Here is a 21,453-nt window from a genome sequence, read left to right as displayed (position 1 = left end):
GGTGACCGGAAAAACTGCTCGCTCGTGTGCCGATGGTGGTTCTAGATCGAAGGACAGACGCGCTACCGTCTCTAGCTTCACGCGCAATCGGAGCTTGTAACCGCCATACCGTCATGTTGATTTCTGTTGTAACAACTGCCACTAAAATCAATAATTAGGACAATAATTAGTCAATAAGAAAACCTTAATTAAGACACCCAAGTAATTCTGCACTAGCCCTAAAATTTTCAGAACAATCAGAATCAGGATCAGGGCCCCTAAAACTCGAGGGGGGCAAACCCTAGTTGATAATTATCTAAATATAAACGTTGCTATGCTCTGATTAGTTGAAAAGTTGAGTCACCTAGGCTATGCAGACGACAAGGCTACCCTAGGCCATAGGGGTGTGCCCCGCGATACGCGACAGGCACGGGCAAACCTGTCGCGACACGCGGGAGGTACCAAATTCGGGTATATATAGGGGGGTCTGGGACTGAATCAGATTGCTCACTTCGACGTTAAAACTCATAATATACACTGAGTTATACGTAAATTACTATCAAACACACACAAATCACGGAACGCTGCCGCAATCAGGGTAATAACTCGATCGCTATAACTATCCAACGATTGTCCGAGTGCTGCTCAAATTGAGCTTGTACTTTGTTATTCATTGTGATTTCGACTTGAATGTTTGAGTGCTGTTCGAATTCGGACTATGCTCTGTCATTCGTTGTGAATCCATTGAATTGTTAAGTATCGCACTTGATAATAGTTGTGAGGGTTTAATCTCGTGAATTGACGTAACTGCTGAATTAGTTACTAATCCCGTTTGTGTGTGCATTGTTATTTAAATTAGGTTAAAAGGCTAATCAGTAAAGCTTATACTCTGCTCGTAAATCTACAATGTGAGTCATTCCTCTTTTATAAACTCTTTTCTCACAGTTTGTGAGTCAACTGTTTTACAAAACTCCAAGTTATTTTCAAAGTTATAGTTACAGTGATTAAGTCTATGTAATCACCAAGTTACAGCCGGTATGTGGGGTTTTGTATACATTACTTATTTCCCGTCACACTTGGACAAACGGGTGGCCAAGGGGTGATCTGACCACAGTCACAGACACCATTGGACAAATGGGCTAGCCAATGGATGGTCGAGTGACAAATACTGTGGGTAGTTGGTTTGATATCAGAAACATTGTAATTCCCCTTAATACTGTAGATTATAACAAATGTGTCGTTTTCAGTAAACTGAATGATTCACTCAGTATTTCCCCGCTGACAAAACCTTTTTCAAACATGTTTCAGGTGATATGGTATGAGCAAAGAAAAGTGCCGTGGAGCACTCCCAGCTTAGAAAAGTGGCTCAATGTAAATAAATAAATGAACATGTTTTGAAAATAAAGATTTCCCTGAGAAATCGCATTATTGTAAATTTCGAGAATTTATCCCTAAGTTATGAAACGGGCAGTTTAAATTATTGAAAGATCCTGTTTTAAAAAGACTTCCGCTGTCGCCTAAATTAAATACCACGGGGTTCCTGTCCCGCGGCTCCTGAAACGGGTCAAACCGGGTCGGGGGCCGTGACAGGAAATGGTGGTATCAGAGCCACTGTTTTAAGCTTACTGATTAAGCTCATTGTTCTAATTGATTTAAACCTATTACAAATAGGAAAATATTTATTTGTCATTCTGTGAATATATGTGTATTAACTGATTAATTGTTAAAATTACAGTATGGGTAAACAAAAGATTTCTGCTATCTATCGCAAATTAGATAGTACACTTAAAGAACAGGGAACCTCTTCCTCCAAATCTCCCACCAATTTAGAAGAGGGAATCTTTGTCCGTAAGGCAAATTATGAAAACCCACTTACACCGGAGAAAAGGAATTCAATCCTTAGAAAAGGTCAAGAGAAAAAAGAAACCCCGAACCAAGAGAGTGAGGCTTAACCCAGAAATTCAGGAAATTAGCAGTAATCCACCAGGGGAAAATAATTTAGATGAAAAATGGGCAAATCTGTATCTGCTCGCTACTGTAGCAGAAAATGCAAATCTTTAAACTCTAGAAATAAGTACTTCCCAGTAAATAAATAAATAAATAGATCTGAGTATGTTCTGTTTGCTGTTATGTTGTACAAATTGGTGTGCAATAAAAATGTTTATTTGTTAAGCTTTGTTCCAAAGTTTTAACTTAACATTTTGTGCATTTTGCATATATGCCGTACAGCATGAATGAGATGTCGGAAGCATTTCAGAACCTCAACCTCTATCCTGTGCCAATTGAAGTCTCCCACAACTTCACTGGCTACATTGCTGACATAGAGGAACCGCTAGAATTCCAAGCTCCACCGCTGGAAAAAGCAAAACCTAAAAAGAAGAGAAGATATGTAGGGTGGCGAAAAGTGCGCAGAAGGAAACCTAGGAGAATCCCTAAAATAGAAAACCATGTGAGTGTGAGCAAGGGAAAAGAAATAGAAACCGGAGAAAGTTCCAAGCCAGCAGAAATAGGAATAGACCTAAAGCAAAAGGGAATAGAGATCGGAGAAAGCTCTAAACAGTCTGAGGAAATCACATTCCAGGACGAAATAGACCGCCTACTGGCTAATTGTGATGTTTTAGCGCCTATCAACGATAATCTTTTCTCTTATCCTGCTACAGCCCAATTCCCAATAAACCTAGGACCAGCTATTCCAGACCCACTAGTTCACACCCGACCATTAGGCCAAATGGAGGAATGGTGGACCAATGACTGGCAATTCCAAAATATAGTTAACAGTCCCTATAGTTTTCTCCCACAGTTTGATCCAGAACCTATCCCTAATCCGCCAATGAGCTATGAAAATTTAGCTGAACTACGTCAGTTTGGTGAAGAACTGATAGGCACCGGGAATAGGATCCGAGAAATAGGGGAGCAGATTTCTTGGAAGTACGACGAGAGGGAGCGTCATTACTAAAACTGCCAGCAAACCAAAAGATAGGAGGGGTTTGGAGAAGTTTGTTTGTATTCTAACTAAAATAGTAAAACTGATTCTGTAAAATGGGCAATAAAACACTGTAAGATAAAAAGTGTGTATTGAAGCAGGTATAATATATAAAACAAAACAGAAGTCGAGACATCGACAATTTTGGCTATGCTTGCATGTTATACTGATCTATGTGTTTATCTGTGTATGTATCTGTGATTCTGTTATCAATAATTAGGCACTAATAATTTCTATTAATACTAATTAGCAGATGGAAAACGCTAATAGTGAACCAGTTAATGAAGTAAATCAATCCGAGCAAAATCAGGAAGATCAATATATAACTAGACAAGATATTGAACACTTTATTGCTCAAGGGATAGCCAATGCTATTCCAGAAATCGTGGCTGCTGTTCAGAAACCTGCCAAACCACAATTAATTCCTAGTAAACGTATTCCGGAAGATAACGGCAGTAACAACATAAATGGAGGCGGCAATCATGACGATCATGATCCGCAACAGGCCCCACTCCCTAAGAGAATGAAAGCTGCAACGCCTGGTTGCACTTACAAAGAATTTCTTGCATGTAAACCCGCAGAATTTGCAGGTAATGAAGGGGCAACTGCAACACTGCGTTGGTTAGAGAAAACCGAGGCAGTAATTGCAATAAGTAAATGTGCTGAAGAAGAGCAAGTGATGTATGCATCAAACTTGTTCAAAGAAGGAGCGCTAGAATGGTGGAACACGGTGCTACAAGCAAAAGGAAGAAGGGTGGCCTATGCAATGAATTGGGAAGAATTTAAGAGTCTTGTCGAAAGAAAATTTTGTCCCGAATACGAGAAGGAACAAATGGCAAACAAGTTCCTAAGTCATCGTATGTTAAGTGTAGACTGTCGAGGATATACTTCGACATTCTTCGAATATGCGAGAGTGGTACCTTCCCTGGCTTCGCCAGAACCGGTACTTATTTCCCGTTATATTTGGGGATTAATTGGAGAAATCCGTAACATCGTTAAAGCTGCGAGACCACGCACGATTGACGATGCTGTGGAATTAGCTAATACCTTGACCGATGAACTAGTCCGCACCAGAGAAGAAGATTTTGCGTGGGTAATAATAACAATAAGTTCAAAAAGAGAGGAACAGGGCAATCCTCGTCACCTCCTTTCTGCAGAAATTGCAAAAAGAAACACTATGGACAGTGCAATATATTTTGCAACTTCTGTAAGGCGAAAGGACATCGGGAAGAAGACTGCAGAAGGAAAACAAGAGTCTGTTATAACTGCAGAGAAACCGGACATTTCCAGTCTGAATGTCCTAAGCTAGCTAAACCAGCAGATAGTAGAGCTAAAACGACTGAAGGAACTACTAAGAAAAATGCTCGCGCATTCCAGCTGACCACTCAAGAAGCCGAACTCATTCCAGATGTGATAGCGGGTACGTTCTTAGTGCATAACGTCTATGCAAAAGTATTATTTGATTCTGGTGCAAACCAAAGTTTCATTAATACTGCATTCTGTCAAGCTCTTAACTTATCTCTAAATACCCTTAGGCAAATCTTTACTGTTGAAACGGCAGATGGAAATTCTGTCAACCTAGACAAGGTTTTGCAAGAAGCAAAGATAGAATTGTTAGGTCATAAGTTTTCTGCAAACCTGTTACCTATGAATTTAGCCGGATTCGATGTGGTATTAGGAATGGATTGGTTAATAGCCAACCATGCTCGAATCCTGTGTGATAAGAATTCCGTAGAAATCCGTACTCCCACAGGAGAAGTAATTCTAATTACAGGAGATAGACCTCGAAAGCCACTGAAATTCATTTCAGTAATGAAATTGGCTAGTTATTCAAGGAAACAAGAAATGGTGTATATGATTTCTGTAATCATTAACACTAAAAGTAAGGAACTCCAGGACATCCCTGTAGTTTCAGAATACCCAGATGTTTTTCCAGAAGAATTACCTGGTTTACCACCTGATAGGGAAGTAGAGTTTAGAATTCATTTAATTCCAGGTACTGCACCAATAGCTAAGACACCTTATCGATTAGCACCTACCGAAATGCTAGAATTGAAAAAGCAATTAGATGAATTACTAAGCAAAGAATTCATACAACCTAGTTCATCCCCTTGGGGTGCACCAGTGTTGTTTGTGAAAAAGAAAGATGGATCGATGAGAATGTGTATCGATTATAGGGAATTGAATAAGGTTACAATTAAGAACCGATACCCATTACCTAGGATTGATGATCTTTTTGATCAATTGCAAGGAGCTAGGTATTTCTCTAAGATAGATTTAAGATCTGGATATCACCAGTTGAAAGTGCAAGAGGAGGACATACCTAAAACTGCTTTCAGAACTAGGTATGGTCATTATGAGTTTACAGTCATGCCCTTTGGATTAACAAATGCTCCAGCTGCATTTATGGACATGATGAATAGAATCTGTAAACCATACTTGGATAAATTTGTAATCGTGTTCATTGACGATATACTTATTTATTCCAAAAGTCAGGAGGAACATTGTGAGCACTTGCATGCACTCTTAACTTTGTTAAGAAAGGAAAAGCTTTATGCCAAATTCTCGAAGTGCGAATTCTGGCTACAAGAAGTGCAATTTTTAGGTCATATGGTGAATCACGAAGGAATTCACGTAGATCCTGCTAAAATAGAAGCAATCACGAATTGGAAAGCTCCACAAACGGCTATGGAAGTTAGAAGTTTTCTAGGATTAGCTGGATATTGTAGACGATTTATTAAAGATTTCTCTAGGATAGCTGTACCTTTAACTAAGCTAACCTGTAAAGCCGTTAAGTTTGAATGGGGATCTAGACAAGAAGAAGCTTTTAGGATTCTAAAGCACAAATTGACAAATGCTCCAATTTTAGCTTTACCCGAAGGAACTGAGGATTTTGAAGTATACTGTGATGCTTCAAAATTAGGATATGGATGTGTGTTGATGCAACGCAAAAAGGTAATTGCGTATGCCTCTAGGCAATTGAAAAAGCACGAAGAAAATTATACGACTCATGACCTAGAATTAGGAGCTATAATTTTTGCTCTTAAAATTTGGAGACATTATCTGTATGGAAGTAAGTTTACTATCTATACGGACCATAAGAGTTTAAGGTATATATTTGGACAAAAAGAGTTAAATATGAGGCAAAGAAGGTGGATGGAAATCTTAAGTGATTACGACTGTGATATTCAGTATCACGAAGGAAAGGCAAACGTAGTCGCAGACGCCTTAAGTCGTAAATATCATGAAAAGCAAAAGCGAGTCCGTGCTCTTAGGTTAAATCTACAATTAGATTTAATGGAACAAATAAAGGAAGTTCAGGGAACGGCAATCAAGAACGATGCCGAAGGAATGAAAGGATACCTAAAGGAATTAGAACAAGGAAAAGATGGAATTTGGAGATTCCACAAGAAACGAATTTGGGTACCTGAGCAAGGAGAATTAAGAAATAAGATTTTAGAAGAATCTCATAAATCTAGGTATACTGTACATCCAGGAAATAATAAGATATACCAGGATTTAAGAAATAATTTTTGGTGGATAGGAATGAAAAAGGATATAGCCGAATATGTATCTAAGTGTTTAACCTGTTCACAAGTTAAAGCCGAACATCAGAAACCTTCAGGACTACTACAACAGTTAGAAATGCCTGTATGGAAATGGGAACTCATAACAATGGATTTTGTTACTAAGTTACCCAAAACCAGAAAAGGTAATGATGTTATTTGGGTAATTGTGGATCGATTAACCAAATCAGCTCATTTTCTACCAATGAAGGAAACCTTTAGCATGGAAAGGTTGGCCAAGTTGTATGTAGATGAAGTAGTATCTTTACATGGAGTCCCACTCTCCATTGTATCGGATAGAGATAGTCGTTTTACTTCCCGTTTCTGGACAAGTTTCCAAGAAGCAATGGGAACTCGACTCAATTTAAGTACCGCATATCATCCTCAAACGGACGGACAAAGTGAAAGGACGATACAAACCCTGGAAGACATGCTCCGAGCATGTGTAATTGACTTTGGTGGTAATTGGGATAGCCATTTACCATTAATTGAATTCTCCTATAACAATAGTTATCATTCAAGCATCGAAGCTGCTCCATTCGAAGCACTGTATGGACGCAAGTGCAGAACTCCCGTTTGTTGGGCAGAGATAGGAGAAAGTCAGTTATCAGGTCAAGAGATTGTGCAAGAAACTACTGACAAGATATCGCAAATCAAGGAAAGACTGAAGACTGCTAGAGATCGTCAGAAAAGCTATGCAGACAATCGCCGCAAGCCGTTAGAATTCCAAGTCGGAGACAAAGTACTATTAAAAGTATCTCCTTGGAAAGGAGTAGTACGATTCGGTAAGAAAGGAAAACTGAGTCCCAGATATGTTGGACCATTCCCAGTGATCCAACGAATAGGACCAGTAGCTTATCGTTTACAACTACCAGAAGAGTTAGCTGGAGTACATGATGTGTTTCATGTATCCAATCTCAAGAAATGTTTATCAGACGAATCCCTGGTAGTACCTCTTCAAGATATAGAGGTAAATGAAAAGCTGAAATTCGTAGAGAAACCTTTACAAATAGAAGATCGGAAGATTAAGTTTCTCAAACACAAACGACTAGTGCTAGTAAAAGTCAAATGGGAATCCAAGAGAGGACCAGAGTACACTTGGGAACTGGAATCAGAGATGAAGCGAAAGTACCCTCATCTGTTTCAGTAAATCTCGAGGACGAGATTTTTCTCAAGGTGGGGAGGATGTAACAACTGCCACTAAAATCAATAATTAGGACAATAATTAGTCAATAAGAAAACCTTAATTAAGACACCCAAGTAATTCTGCACTAGCCCTAAAATTTTCAGAACAATTAGAATCAGGATCAGGGCCCCTAAAACTCGAGGGGGGCAAACCCTAGTTGATAATTATCTAAATATAAACGTTGCTATGCCACCTAGGCTATGCAGACGACAAGGCTACCCTAGGCCATAGGGGTGTGCCCCGCGATACGCAACAGGCACGGGCAAACCTGTCGCGACACGCGGGAGGTACCAAATTCGGGTATATATAGGGGGGTCTGGGACTGAATCAGATTGCTCACTTCGACGTTAAAACTCATAATATACACTGAGTTATACGTAAATTACTATCAAACACACACAAATCACGGAACGCTGCCGCAATCAGGGTAATAACTCGATCGCTATAACTATCCAACGATTGTCCGAGTGCTGCTCAAATTGAGCTTGTACTTTGTTATTCATTGTGATTTCGACTTGAATGTTTGAGTGCTGTTCGAATTCGGACTATGCTCTGTCATTCGTTGTGAATCCATTGAATTGTTAAGTATCGCACTTGATAATAGTTGTGAGGGTTTAATCTCGTGAATTGACGTAACTGCTGAATTAGTTACTAATCCCGTTTGTGTGTGCATTGTTATTTAAATTAGGTTAAAAGGCTAATCAGTAAAGCTTATACTCTGCTCGTAAATCTACAATGTGAGTCATTCCTCTTTTATAAACTCTTTTCTCACAGTTTGTGAGTCAACTGTTTTACAAAACTCCAAGTTATTTTCAAAGTTATAGTTACAGTGATTAAGTCTATGTAATCACCAAGTTACAGCCGGTATGTGGGGTTTTGTATACATTACTTATTTCCCGTCACACTTGGACAAACGGGTGGCCAAGGGGTGATCTGACCACAGTCACAGACACCATTGGACAAATGGGCTAGCCAATGGATGGTCGAGTGACAAATACTGTGGGTAGTTGGTTTGATATCAGAAACATTGTAATTCCCCTTAATACTGTAGATTATAACAAATGTGTCGTTTTCAGTAAACTGAATGATTCACTCAGTATTTCCCCGCTGACAAAACCTTTTTCAAACATGTTTCAGGTGATATGGTATGAGCAAAGAAAAGTGCCGTGGAGCACTCCCAACTTAGAAAAGTGGCTCAATGTAAATAAATAAATGAACATGTTTTGAAAATAAAGATTTCCCTGAGAAATCACATTATTGTAAATTTCGGGAATTTATCCCTAAGTTATGAAACAGGCAGTTTAAATTATTGAAAGATCCTGTTTTAAAAAGACTTCCGCTGTCGCCTAAATTAAATACCACGGGGTTCCTGTCCCGGGGCTCCTGAAACGGGTCAAACCGGGTCGGGGGCCGTGACATCTGTTGCTGAGAATTGTAAGCTGTTGAGGAAGCTTCATGTTGATGGATGGAAAACTAATAGGATAAATGACGGGTTGCAGGTTTGGGGTGGGTTAGAGAGGGAGAGAGGGAGGAAGAAGGTGAGGGTGGAGCATCTTTATTTTTTATTTTATTTATTGTTGCAATTTACTGATGATGATGGAAGTAAAACTAAACAAAAATTATAAAGAGAGTTAATAAGCAAGGGTATTTTGGTCATTTAACATTGATTTAACTGAGAAATTTAACTGATGTTAGGGCTGGGGACCAACCGAGTGCATTTTTGACAAGTTTTGAGACCACGCGTGTAATTAGTAAACCACTGGGACCAAGTCTGCAATTTTTGAAAACCATAGGGACCAACCAAGCATTTAACTCAATTACATAACTAAAAGTGTAAGCTAAACATCTTAAACAACAAACCTGAGGGATTAAGTACTTGAAATTACATATCTAACCAATAATTTGCACAAAATGATTGTATTCTACAGACCAAATTCAACGGGACAGGGTAAAGTATCTAAGACTCTAATCCAATTCCCTTTCATAACACATCAAAAAATAAACTAGTTAAGTGAATTGGTTAAAGTATATAATAAGGGTCGGTAAAACAGTATCTGATTACATGATGACAAACGAAACAATAGCTTAGGTTAACATAATAAGACCTTGTAATTTTTTCTTGAAAAGATATTAACTTTGTAATGCAGATAAAGATTTTAAAAATTGTAGTTTCAAGAATAAGAGCATTCACATCCAAGGAATCTAAATATGTGGAGAAAAATGCAATTTGTGTCCCTGTGGTATGTCTCAAACATCAACCTGAGCCCCTAAATTAATTTTTTGGTTTTTTGAGCCCCTGACTTTATGAATTCTTAACAGTTTGAGTCCCTGCCGTCAGTGTTCCGTCAGTTTGACCGTTTGACAGTTGTGAAAAGTCCTTTATGCCCTTCACCCTTAACATCTTCTATACTTAATCTCAGTTCATCATGATTCGAACAGTTTCATCACACTTCTCAACCAAATCTGTCAAGAAAATATCTCCCATCTCCCAACACCGATTATCATCATCATCATCTTCATCTTCCGAACAATACATCATCATCATCTTCATCTTCATCATCTTTATCAGCTTCATCAGCTTCATCATCTTCATCGATAACAATCCAAGGTAAAATCACATACCTAAATCGCATCGATAACATGATTCTTGTGGGTTTTTGTCTCGGATATCAAAACAAAGGTTTGGTTTTGTTTGATTCTTGTGGGTTTTTATCTCGGGTATCAAAACAGAGGGTTATCTTCTATACGGTAAAATCACAAACCTAAATCACATAGATAACATGATTCTTGTGGGTTTTTGTCTCGGATATCAAAACAAAGGTTTGGTTTTGTTTGATTCTTGTGGGTTTTTGTCTCGGGTATCAAAACAGAGGGTACTAAATGGCTGCGGATGTAAAGAGGTTTTTGATTCTTGTGGTTTTGTTTGATTCTTGTGGTTTTGTTTGATTCTTGTGGTTTTGTTTGATTTTTGTTTGAATGTGTTTTGGTTATGAATACGGTACTAAATTCAAAACAGAGGTTTTTTAATGTGTTTTGGTGTTGATTCTTGTGTAGTTATTTAAACACATCAATATGGATACTTGAAATGTGTTTTGGTGTTGATTCTTGTGTAGTTGTTTGAGAACTGTTTAAAAAGAACAGTTTCGGATTGATGTGTTCCTCATTTGAATGTGTAGGTTTTTGATTCTTGTGGTTTTGTTTGATTCTTGTTTGATTCTTGTGGTTTTGTTTGATTTTTGTTTGAATGTGTTTTGGTTATGAATACGGTACTAAATTCAAAACAGAGGTTTTTGAATGTGTTTTGGTGTTGATTCTTGTGTAGTTATTTAAACCCAATGTGTTTATATTGGATCAGATTGTGAATACATTGTTCCTCATTTGAATGTGTTTATATTGGATCAGTTCGGATTGATGTGTTCCTCATTTGAATGTGTTTATATTGTACAGAATGGCTGCGGATGTAAAGATACGCAAAACACCAACTACGAAGGCGAGAACACTTGACAACCTCCTAGAAGATGGTGCGGTGCACATAAGGAAGTGATTGATATGAATGAATACAACCCCAGTGTAGGTCTTCGATTTTCCTTAAAATTTCAGAGCTCGCTAATTACATATCTCCCACTAGGGTTATATTCATTCATATGAATGAATATAACCCCAGTGGCAGATATGTAATTAGCGAGCTCTGGAATTTCATATCTACCACTTGGGTTATATTCATTCACATGAATGAATATAACCCCAGTGGCAGATATGTAATTACCTACACTGAGGTTATATTCATTCATATCTGCTACATTCCGAAGTGCACCCGTCAGTAAAGATCCACAATTGCTTGTGGATCTTTGACGTTTTGTCTCTATATTGTATGTTACGGTATTTTGTTATCGAGTCTGTAAGTTCCGTCAAATCTACGAAGTTGGTATGACGTTTTGTCTCTGTATTGTATGTATTAAAACTTTACATTTAATATACAGTTTACGCTTTAATAATTTGTTATATATAGTATACATTTAATTATTACATTGCATTTATTTAAAAATAAAAGAGAATTTAGGCTTTAATAATTTGATATATATAGTATACATTTAATTATTATATTGCATTTATTTAAAAAGAGTTAATTATTAGATTGCATTTATTAGAAAAATGTTCAAATAAAAGAGTTAATTTGAATTATTAGATTTCTTAAGAAAAAAGCAAAAAATGAATTTAGGGGCTCAGGCTGACATTTCACTCATACAATAGGGACGCAAAGTGTTATTAATATATGTCAAAAGACGGTCTTACCCCTGCCTCAAACAGTCAAACTGACGGCAGGGACTCAAAGTGTTATGAATTCATAAGGTCAGGGGCTCAAAAAACCAAAAGATTAAGTTAGGGGCTCAGGTTGATGTTTGGGACATACCACAGGGACGCAAATTGCATTTTTCTCAAATATGTGTGTGTTGTTTTTAAAATATAAAGAGTATAAAAAGTGGTTGTGAGTGGAGGAGAGAGAAAATGTTACTGTTCATCTGTATATTTGGGGGGACACTGTTTACCCCCTATAATTTTTTAATATATTTTAAAAGTGGTTGTGAGTGGAGGAGAGAGAAAAGGTAATGATAAAGGTATAAAAGAATATTATTTAATTGAAAAGGAGAGATAAAATGTAGTGTTTTTTAGTGTAATTTAGGGTGAAAATATAGTGGGTTGGATGTGAATGCTCTAACAAATCATCAAAATGCTCTCCTACTCTCTGAGTGTGCTCTCTACTGAAACAGGGTGACATCTGCTGGTATTTATAGAACATACCAGCAAATGCCTTACACCGATACTACATAGCTAATCGATACACTAAGACCACATCGACACACAAAAGAACATATCGACACGCAAACTGTTCTATCGATATATCCTATCGATACAGCATATCAATATACACCATCGATACACTATATGGATATACAACTACACCTATCGATGTGTATCAAGACAAACATAACAAACTGTTGTTAACTTGTGACAGGAGGATATCACAGATTGAACAACTTACAATCACGTAAAACATAACAAATACGAATTCATTGATCGACGTACAAAAAATGATAAATAAGGAGACAAGCTACAGACACAAAAATGCACTAACTTTAGTGTTATTGTGTCACTATAAGATAGTTATTTTGTTACTTGTGGTCCCTACGCTTACTCATTGTTATTGTGTCACTGTAAGATAGTTATTTTGTTAGTTGTGGTCCATGCGCTTACTCATGCCAATCTATTCACAGTTACCTTGATTTAGGAGACGTAATAGTGATTTTTATTCAACCTAATGCATCTTGGGTGTTTGCTTCGGACCCTATCCATTTCTACCGGATCTTCTTACTCTTTAGGTGTTACCCATAATATATATATACAATATCTTTATCTGTACGGCTGTATAATACATTTGAAGATAGCACTATTGTAATTTATCTTAAAGTTTAGGACACTTAAGACAAATTTTGTTGCCTAGGGTACACGTGTTCTTTTTTTTTAACAGCCAATGAAATAAATGTCCGGCTACCCAGGGTAACCAAATAGCAAAAGGGGCCACAAACCCAGGGTAACCAGTCGCCGAAGGCCCACTGTGGTAAAACCCGATTGGGATCGGATTTGAACTTGAGACATATGGCCTCAAATCCAAGTCTCCACTTCCCTTCCAATGTCAATTGACTCATTGATAGGATACAAGTGTTCTATGCAATAGTTACTAATTTGATCTCATTTAATAAACTTTTCTCAGTTAATATATAATTTAACTTAATGCACATGAGATTATTTAATTCATTGTATTATCTTATTTATTATATTTTAAATTTACATTTACTATTTGATTTTTATAACTAAACAAGTTGACGCTAACCCGCGCGTTGCGGCGGGATATTGTTTATGAATGCCTTTAGTAACCGAACAAAAAATAAATGTTAAACCACCCACGCGCCTTGCGAACCGTTACATAAAACTTGTTATATATGAAAAGAATAACTAAGTCGAAACGATAGCATTGGTTACTATGCAACGGAAAATCGCTACAACAGAAGAAGAAAAACCCAAATGCCCAAAAGTATTTACATAGATATCAGCACCAACCCATTACAACCGCAATACCTTGCCGGAGAGAGGTTATTTCTTTCATTTTGGATGATACTTGAAGTGTCAAAGTATAAATAAATGTCTGTTAAAATTTAGGATCATCTCGAAAAATCAAGGGGCGCTTAGGGATGTTGTGCGACAATTAAAAATGAGTCCTTAAAAACATAACTATTTTAATACAACGTAACTATAATAACAATAAACAAAACAAAATGCGACAAAATAATCTATTTTACACAGATAAACAATTTGTGAGCTCATCATAACATTTTTGAAAGCAAAATTGATAATCAAATTCTATAACCCATAATTTCAAATTAAGTGTCACTTTCTAATAGGGTGACCTAATTAAAATCATTTGAATATAAAGTCCAAACAAAATTTTATATTTACATTTAAAATATATGTTAAATTTTAATTTTCCGATATAACACACCCTCGAGAACGTTATTAGCTTTCTAAAATATGCAATTTTAATTTTTAAGTTAGGTAAATACCCAATTAAAAAGTTCTTTAAAACTAAATACGCAATTGTACCTAATAAATAAAACAAAGTGTAATATTTATAATAAAATCAAAGAAACTAAATGGTTAACAATTAATTTGTTAACTAGAATTGTATCCCGCGCGCGTTGCGCTGCGGTTGCATTATATTGCGGTCCACAATTTTCGTAAACGCTCAAGGAGTCCTTTCACTTGTCATTTTTAAGGTAAGAAATACAAATTATAGGTAAGCAATTAAAACGCAAGGCTGTTAATCGCATAAAAAGCCAAAGCAACCCATCCATAACTAAAAACACACCTAAAAACCTAAAGAGATAAAAAAGAACATTTTATTAAATATTTTAAATGAGCGGATAAGAATCATCACAGCAACTACTTGCTTCTTTCAAAGCCACCTCAGTTGCCAAGCCAAGAATAACACATCATGGTTGCCAATAAAATAGAATCTACATTAATAGTAAATAGAAATCTCTGATAAGCACTTGGTCACCACCATCGAATGAAAAAGAAACAACCAAATATTAAATATAACATTTATAATTGTTGCATCAAACGATTGTATCAAAAGCTTGAGGACTTATACATAGAGACTATACAGTAGTATACAACATAAATATAGCCATTAAAATAGCCACTTTCGTCTAACCTATTCAATCTAAAATGAGATAGACAAAAAAATACACTTAACCCTTTCCTATATGTAATACTCAATCTAAAAACAAAATAAGAGAACCAATAGCATATATATATACGTCTTTAAATGCAATGAAATCCTCAAACTCTGAAAGCCACATGATGATAAATAGCCATCTAAAAAGGAAATATAACAAATCAAAACAATCTATAAGCATACTAATTTCCACTCAAACCCCATTAAATCAAACTGTTCCAACAAATCGATAAACATACTTAATTATTCTATTGTTGTATTTATGACTATTATATGCATTCATGAGAAAAAAAAAACCATCTAAATATAGTCACCAAAACACGAACAGTAAGGGTTTATGTGATCCCAATTTTTACATTATTGAGAATAACTATAAACATATACATATTGCTACTGAGGTTTCTTCGGAACACACATAAGAAAAACCCGAAAAGCTCAATCTTTTCAAAAAAAAATGTAACGGAAAAGGGGTAAGGAAAAGTTAAGCTAATAAGAAAGAAAAATGAGTGCCAAATTTCATAAAACACAAATGAGGCCTTATATTGTTGAAGACGTGGATACAATATCTTACCAAAGGTAATTAGGGTGATCCGCTTCACAAATGCTCTTATATACCATTAGTGTTGGCACTGAGCAACCACAATCCGCGAAGAAAAAATAAGCCTGTAACCATCAAAATGACATATGAAATGGCTAAAAAAATGTGGACTGACTTATTTGGCAAGAATAAAATCAAGTAACCAAACAAATTCAGGGAAAGGCTACGCATGCTAAACTGCAGCAGTATAAAATCTATATTTTAACTTATATTAGTTTTTATATAAAAGTTATAAAATAATTATAATAGTAAAAAGGAAATGTATTTGGAAATCCCAATCGGTATCTTTTAACAAATTAACGGGCATACCTAATACCGCCGGGTATGGGACACGATTTTACAATCGGGTATGGGTATGAGATTACCAATACCCTCCTGAACCCGACCCATTGCCATCCCTAGTAAATTTGTAAAAGTACTTAAGGCAAAATCATTGTGTTTGAAAACGGGGTAGTTGCATCGAAGCTATATAATCCATTTGAACCACATGGAAGTATAACAAACTTAAAATCAGAGACCCACAACAACATTTCTTGAAGCATAGAATATTATGTTACAGGTGATACTATGCCTTTCATACACCCCCTTCTATTGCTCTACCCATGTGATAAGATAATTTTGTACAACAATACACAATATAATAAGACAGAACATGAAAGAATAGATTAAGAAAGTTAACCTCTTGTGGAAAATATACTCTTGGCTTTACTTGTCCATCATGTAAGGTTTGTGAATTCTGGTATTTTGAGTATGGCCATTTTCTGGTTCATTTATCAATTATAATCTGAATAAGGGTTTAACCTTTTTTACTTTTATTCTAAGGTTTTCAAGTTTCAAAATCACTCGTTCTGCTTCTCTTGATACAGAAGCTGCTTCTCTAAGAACTTTGAGTTAAATACAAATCAAAAAATACTCTAGCTCAATTAACTAATAAACCGAAACTTATTTAGCAAGAAAAATGAAAAGAAAAGAAAAGAAAAACTCCAAATTCTGAAGTTGAAAAGTTGTTTAAAGTAAAGACCTAAATGAATTTGTATAAGACAATAATAATGAAATTCAAAGCTGTGAAGAGAAAAAACTTATAGTAACAGACTAACAGCCATGAAAGTATCAGCCATGAAAGTATCACCTGGAGCAATTAGTTTATAAGTGAGCCACATATCGTTTGGTTCACCCAGAATCATCTGTTGGGAACATCTAACTAATGCAAAGTTAGAATTGATGTTTAACAAAATTGTTTCAATTTGTATGAAATGGAAAGGCAAATTGAACTGACAGGGATACAGATGGATGCCGGAACCCTAGTTCCAGCAGTTGTCGTCGCCATCCGTCCCTTGTACCCACGCTGATTTCTGGATTTAAGTCCACCTGTCATGATACGGGTCATCCACCAATATTTAAGGTTTAATGACATGTAGACCCAGATCGATAACCAGAGAACTCGCTGGAGCTTCACCGGATTCCTGTAATGCTGAAAATAGCTTCAATGCACACAATGTTGACCCATCTAACTGAAAAAGGAGCATGCAACTGAATCGAGCTTACCGTAATTCTTGCCGGATTACCGGATTCCTTGTCTACTGTTCTGTAGGTGAGGGTACAACACTCACCAGAAGTTAGAAAGCTTCGCCACAGATCCGCTGTGCTCCGCCACCAGAGGTGGTGGCTGGCCACCCCTGCCTCTCCATTTCTCGCACTCTCTATCTCTCTCCCTCTCACTCACTTTACACACATGTGTGTGTGTGCTAACTGGGAAAAACCAAATCCTACATGTTCAAAACAAATCTTAGTTACAAGCTTTTAGAGACACCGTACAACAACGATTTTCACAAAAAAAAAAAAAAAAAAAAAAAAAAAAAAAAAAAAACTAATGGTACAACACCTAATAGCTCATAAATGTGGTAAATTAAGTACACCTCTCCGGCAATTACCACCATTGTTATCCACCATTAACAGACATATCTACACCACTACAACTCCATGGCCATTAATCCCACTGTCAGCCTTACAGCAACCCACCAACAGTTCTCAATCATCACTACATCAATCATCAAAGATTCAGTGTTGCCTATATTTATTTCGCCTGGTAGGGTCCCCAAGGGTCTCCTACTCAACAGATTATCGTCACTAAATCAGAACCTTGATAATTTCATAAACATCGTTCCTACACGATTGTTTCCGATTTTGGGGTTTCATAATTCAAATTACAGTTCAACATAAACAAATAGTGCAAAAGAGGGGATAATATATAAGTTAAACAAACCTTGATAATAATCACGCCAGAATTCAAGTTAATGACCCTTTCTCTGTTGCTATTGTTCCGCTTATGCTTCATGTTAATCAGATTTGCAAATGGATTTGCAGTCGTAGAGAGAAGAGAGTGATTTAGGGTTTTAAAGGGGGGTGTTTTCTGAGGTTCTGTGATGACTGACCGACGGTGGCAAGCTCTTGCATCATCATCATCCGCCTGAGAACCGTTGTAGAAGAGGGCGCTGATCTCTGTCTCTCTAAAATTATTTTGGCTACCGGAAAACTTTAAGCAGAAAGGAGAACAATAACGTGTCATGTGTTCTACATAATATCTTTATCATAAACAAAGCTTAAAGCAGTGGGTAGAGACAATGGGGAGAGAGGGGATGCAACCAGATATTGATAAAGTCGGTCACAAATGGATCAATTTGAACCAGAAGATTTTTTTTTTTTTTTTGGAAAACACCTTAAGCCTAATGTACAACTGATGATGCACAAAAAACTTTCTTCTTTATATAGGTTTTAATTTAATGTCATTTCTGATTTTTTACAAAATTCCCAATGCACCCTCTTCAATTTAGTATGCAAAATAAAGTCATCTTCTCCAATTTTTTTAACAGATGCTCTTTAAAATTTTCCAATATACAATAGTTGAGGGATGGTAAATCGTGGTTGAGTACCAAACACCGATCGATCAAAACCAACTCACACAACCAACCGCCGTCTCAACAGCACCGCTAGTGATTCACCTTTACCATCGCCGTTCAATTTTTGTAAATCCTAAACTCTTCATCCTCCATCACTGCCACAACCATCGCATCGCCTCCGACGATCTCTCCCCGATTTCTCTGTAACCGCCATGGCCGGAGATTTGGTGACGGTGGGGCTAATATAGGGAGTGAAAGGGGAACGATGGTTGCAGAAGATGAGTGAACGGTGCGTCGGTTTGGTTATCAAGTTTAGTCATGACGGCTTTTGAACATTGTTGTCGGTTTCGTTACCGCCGGTACGGTTTGAGAATAGAAGAATAAATTGTAATTTTTTTAACGGTTGCGTCGATTTTTATTCTTTACAGTTGAGTCGGATAGTTGGTAGAAGTGTCCATACATTATACAGCAATGTTATTTTCGGTCAAAACATAACCGACACCATTGCATGTGTAAAACCCTTCAATATAACTTTAATATAAATGATGATTGTTTCTACCGGTCGCGAATTTAACGAATGGGTACAAACTCCAACCATCAACAGGTGCCTTTATGTGAAATGATATGATAGTATCAAGTTACTTTTCGTAGAGTTATATAATATAAATATTAATAAAAGACTATAATTAATGTCATGTGGTAATTTCTCCTTCAACTTCACAATTATATTTTTATTTTCATTTAAAACTATTTTGTTATCCTTATTATTATTATTATTATTATTATTATTATTATTATTATTATTATTATTATTATTATTATTATTATTATTATTATTATCTATAAATCTCTTAATTTCAATTTTAATATTATATTGTTGTCCTTATTATTATTATTATTATTATTATTATTATTATTATTATTATTATTATTATTAAATCTCTCAATTTTAATTTTAATAACATACGGATGAATAGTATATTTTTTGTCTTTTTGTCTTCCTTTTTTTTAGGCATTATGATTTTTCATTTTGTAACAAAACTTTAGTATTTATAATTTGTGTCACAGAGGTTAAATAGTTTTAGTCTTTTTATTAGTTTTTGTTTTACGTTTTTCTCGGATTTGTTCGTCGTTCGTCACTACTTACCACAGTGTTTGATAGTCACATTTGGACCCTCATGGTTTTTTTTTCATTCGTATTTGGTGGTCACATTTGGTCTTTTAAGTTTTTTTTACCCCCTCCACTTTCTAATACACATCGTTATAAATTCGACTCCTTCTACGTACTATGTCACGTAAGTCATTTTGTGTTGGAAATTCGTGTTTTTTTACGCTTTACCCGGTTTTGGTCTTCGTTCGATGCTACTTAGCATGCTTTTACATCCCCATCTCCTCAACGTTGATAGCACGTTTTTATGCTCACTGGCCCCATCTCCTCAACATTGATAGCACGTTTTTATGCCCACTGGCCCGCAATGCGGGTAGCTTAAGACTAGTATCATTTAAATTAAAAATTATCCTATTTAAATAGTTAAGTATATATTTACTAAATATTTACATAATAATAATATAACCGGTGTTTAAGGCAGTTCGAGTTAAATTGCGCTCTCATAAAAAGTCTCGGTGACATCCATCGTATCACATGGGCCAATCCCCTTGTATTATTTTAGTGTTTTCAACTTAAAATTTGTTAATCGTTTTCATAACAACATTTTCAAACCTTCTGTATAATTAACTTCTAAATGTCTTCTTCATTTAGGCTAAACTTATTTATAAATTCCTAGATGTCAAAACTATCCGTGTTGTTTAATGTTACTATATTCTCCTCACACAATTATTTCATCATGGAATGTCTCCATCGATTATAAATACATTTATGGCCGGTGGAAGAAATTGTAAACTAAAATAATATATTTTTGGTAGATGTTCTCACTTGTGTTTACTAGTTTTTTTCCCCTTCTTTCATGTATGTTTATCTAAACATAACTCGGGTCGTGTATTATGCAAGGACGGTGAGAGACAAGCACTTCTTCGTTTCAAGCATGGCCTCATTGATGAAACGGGCCAACTTGCTTCCTGGGTTGCTGACGACAAAGAGTGTTGTAAATGGATTGGGGTAGCGTGTGATAATACTACCGGTCATGTTCATGGGATTCATCTTCCTGGACTTGATGGTCATTGTAACTGGGAAGAGTTTGCCAACAGGAAAGAATACGATAAAGCCTCAAAGCAAAAGTTGAAAGGAGATATAAATCCATCCTTGTTGGACCTCCAACAACTCGAGTATTTGGACCTGAGCTGCAATGATTTTGGAGGGATAGAAGTTCCTAAATTCATTGGTTCTTTTTTTTCAGAACCTAAGGTATCTTAATCTTTCAAATTCCTACTTTGGTGGATATATCCCTTCACAACTAGGGAATCTTTCAAAACTACATGTCCTCAGTCTTGGCAATTTTCGCTATAACTTTGATGAATCAACAAGCATAATGAATACGCATTGGTTGTCAAGTCTTGTTATGTTGCATCACCTAGCTATGAGTGGTGTGGACCTTAGTAAAGCAACTGATTGGCTTCATGTGATCAATGACCTTTCTTCTTTGGTCCAATTACACTTATCATATTGTAAACTCTCACATATACATCCCCATGTTCCTAGTCTTAATCTCACATCCCTCTCCTTGCTTGATCTTTCTTTAAACAGTTTTGATAGTTCTATGCCACCCTGGATATTCAGTTTGACTAGTCTGCTTTCACTAGATTTAAATGGGTGCTTTCTTTCTGTTCCTAGTGCTCACAGCTTTCGTAATTTGACTGATCTCGAGTTTCTTGATCTCGACGGGAGTAATTTCATGAATTCTTCATTGGTATTAAAAGAACTGTCTAGTAGTAATCTCATCTCGTTAGATATTGGTTCTTGTGGTGTTTCAAGTTTGGATCTAGATTCTCTTCA

General features: G+C 36.2%; 1 protein-coding gene across 36 annotated transcripts; it reads right to left on the bottom strand.

Moving 5' to 3' along the window:
- Positions 1-14,440: 14,440 nt before the first annotated feature.
- On the bottom strand, positions 14,441-18,269 carry LOC110935753. 36 transcript variants are annotated; one of them, XR_004892080.1, is made up of 6 exons: positions 17,870-18,265; positions 17,152-17,372; positions 16,883-17,077; positions 16,736-16,807; positions 15,580-15,671; positions 14,848-15,148 (listed from the first exon to the last, which is right to left on the bottom strand). XR_004892080.1 is itself a non-coding variant. In XM_022178106.2 (3 exons), coding segments are annotated over exons 1-3 (396 nt in total). In that variant the 5' UTR covers positions 18,173-18,264; the 3' UTR covers positions 14,441-14,783. The 36 variants fall into 36 exon arrangements, 3 of the variants coding, with proteins under 3 accessions (XP_022033798.1, XP_022033797.1, XP_022033796.1); XR_004892077.1 differs by having other exon boundaries at positions 16,883-17,069; positions 17,870-18,264; XR_004892079.1 differs by having other exon boundaries at positions 16,736-16,803; positions 16,883-17,069; positions 17,870-18,264.
- Positions 18,270-21,453: the final 3,184 nt, after the last annotated feature.

Source organism: Helianthus annuus, chromosome 4 (genome assembly GCF_002127325.2).
Source record: "Helianthus annuus cultivar XRQ/B chromosome 4, HanXRQr2.0-SUNRISE, whole genome shotgun sequence".
In the NCBI taxonomy this organism is placed as follows: Eukaryota; Viridiplantae; Streptophyta; class Magnoliopsida; order Asterales; family Asteraceae; genus Helianthus; species Helianthus annuus.
Note: the sequence above shows the minus strand (reverse complement) of the source record. Positions and strands in the feature narration are given on the sequence as shown.

What these genes read in the sequence shown, in the direction of transcription:
- LOC110935753 (XM_022178104.2), bottom strand. Translation starts at nt 18,172, where the DNA reads ATGACACGTTATTGTTCTCCTTTCTGCTTAAAGTTTTCCGGTAGCCAA. An exon ending in CTGGCGTGATTATTATCAAG is followed by an intron (nt 15,672 to 17,869) that starts GTTTGTTTAACT and finishes TGATGGTTACAG; the next exon opens with GCTTATTTTTTCTTCGCGGA.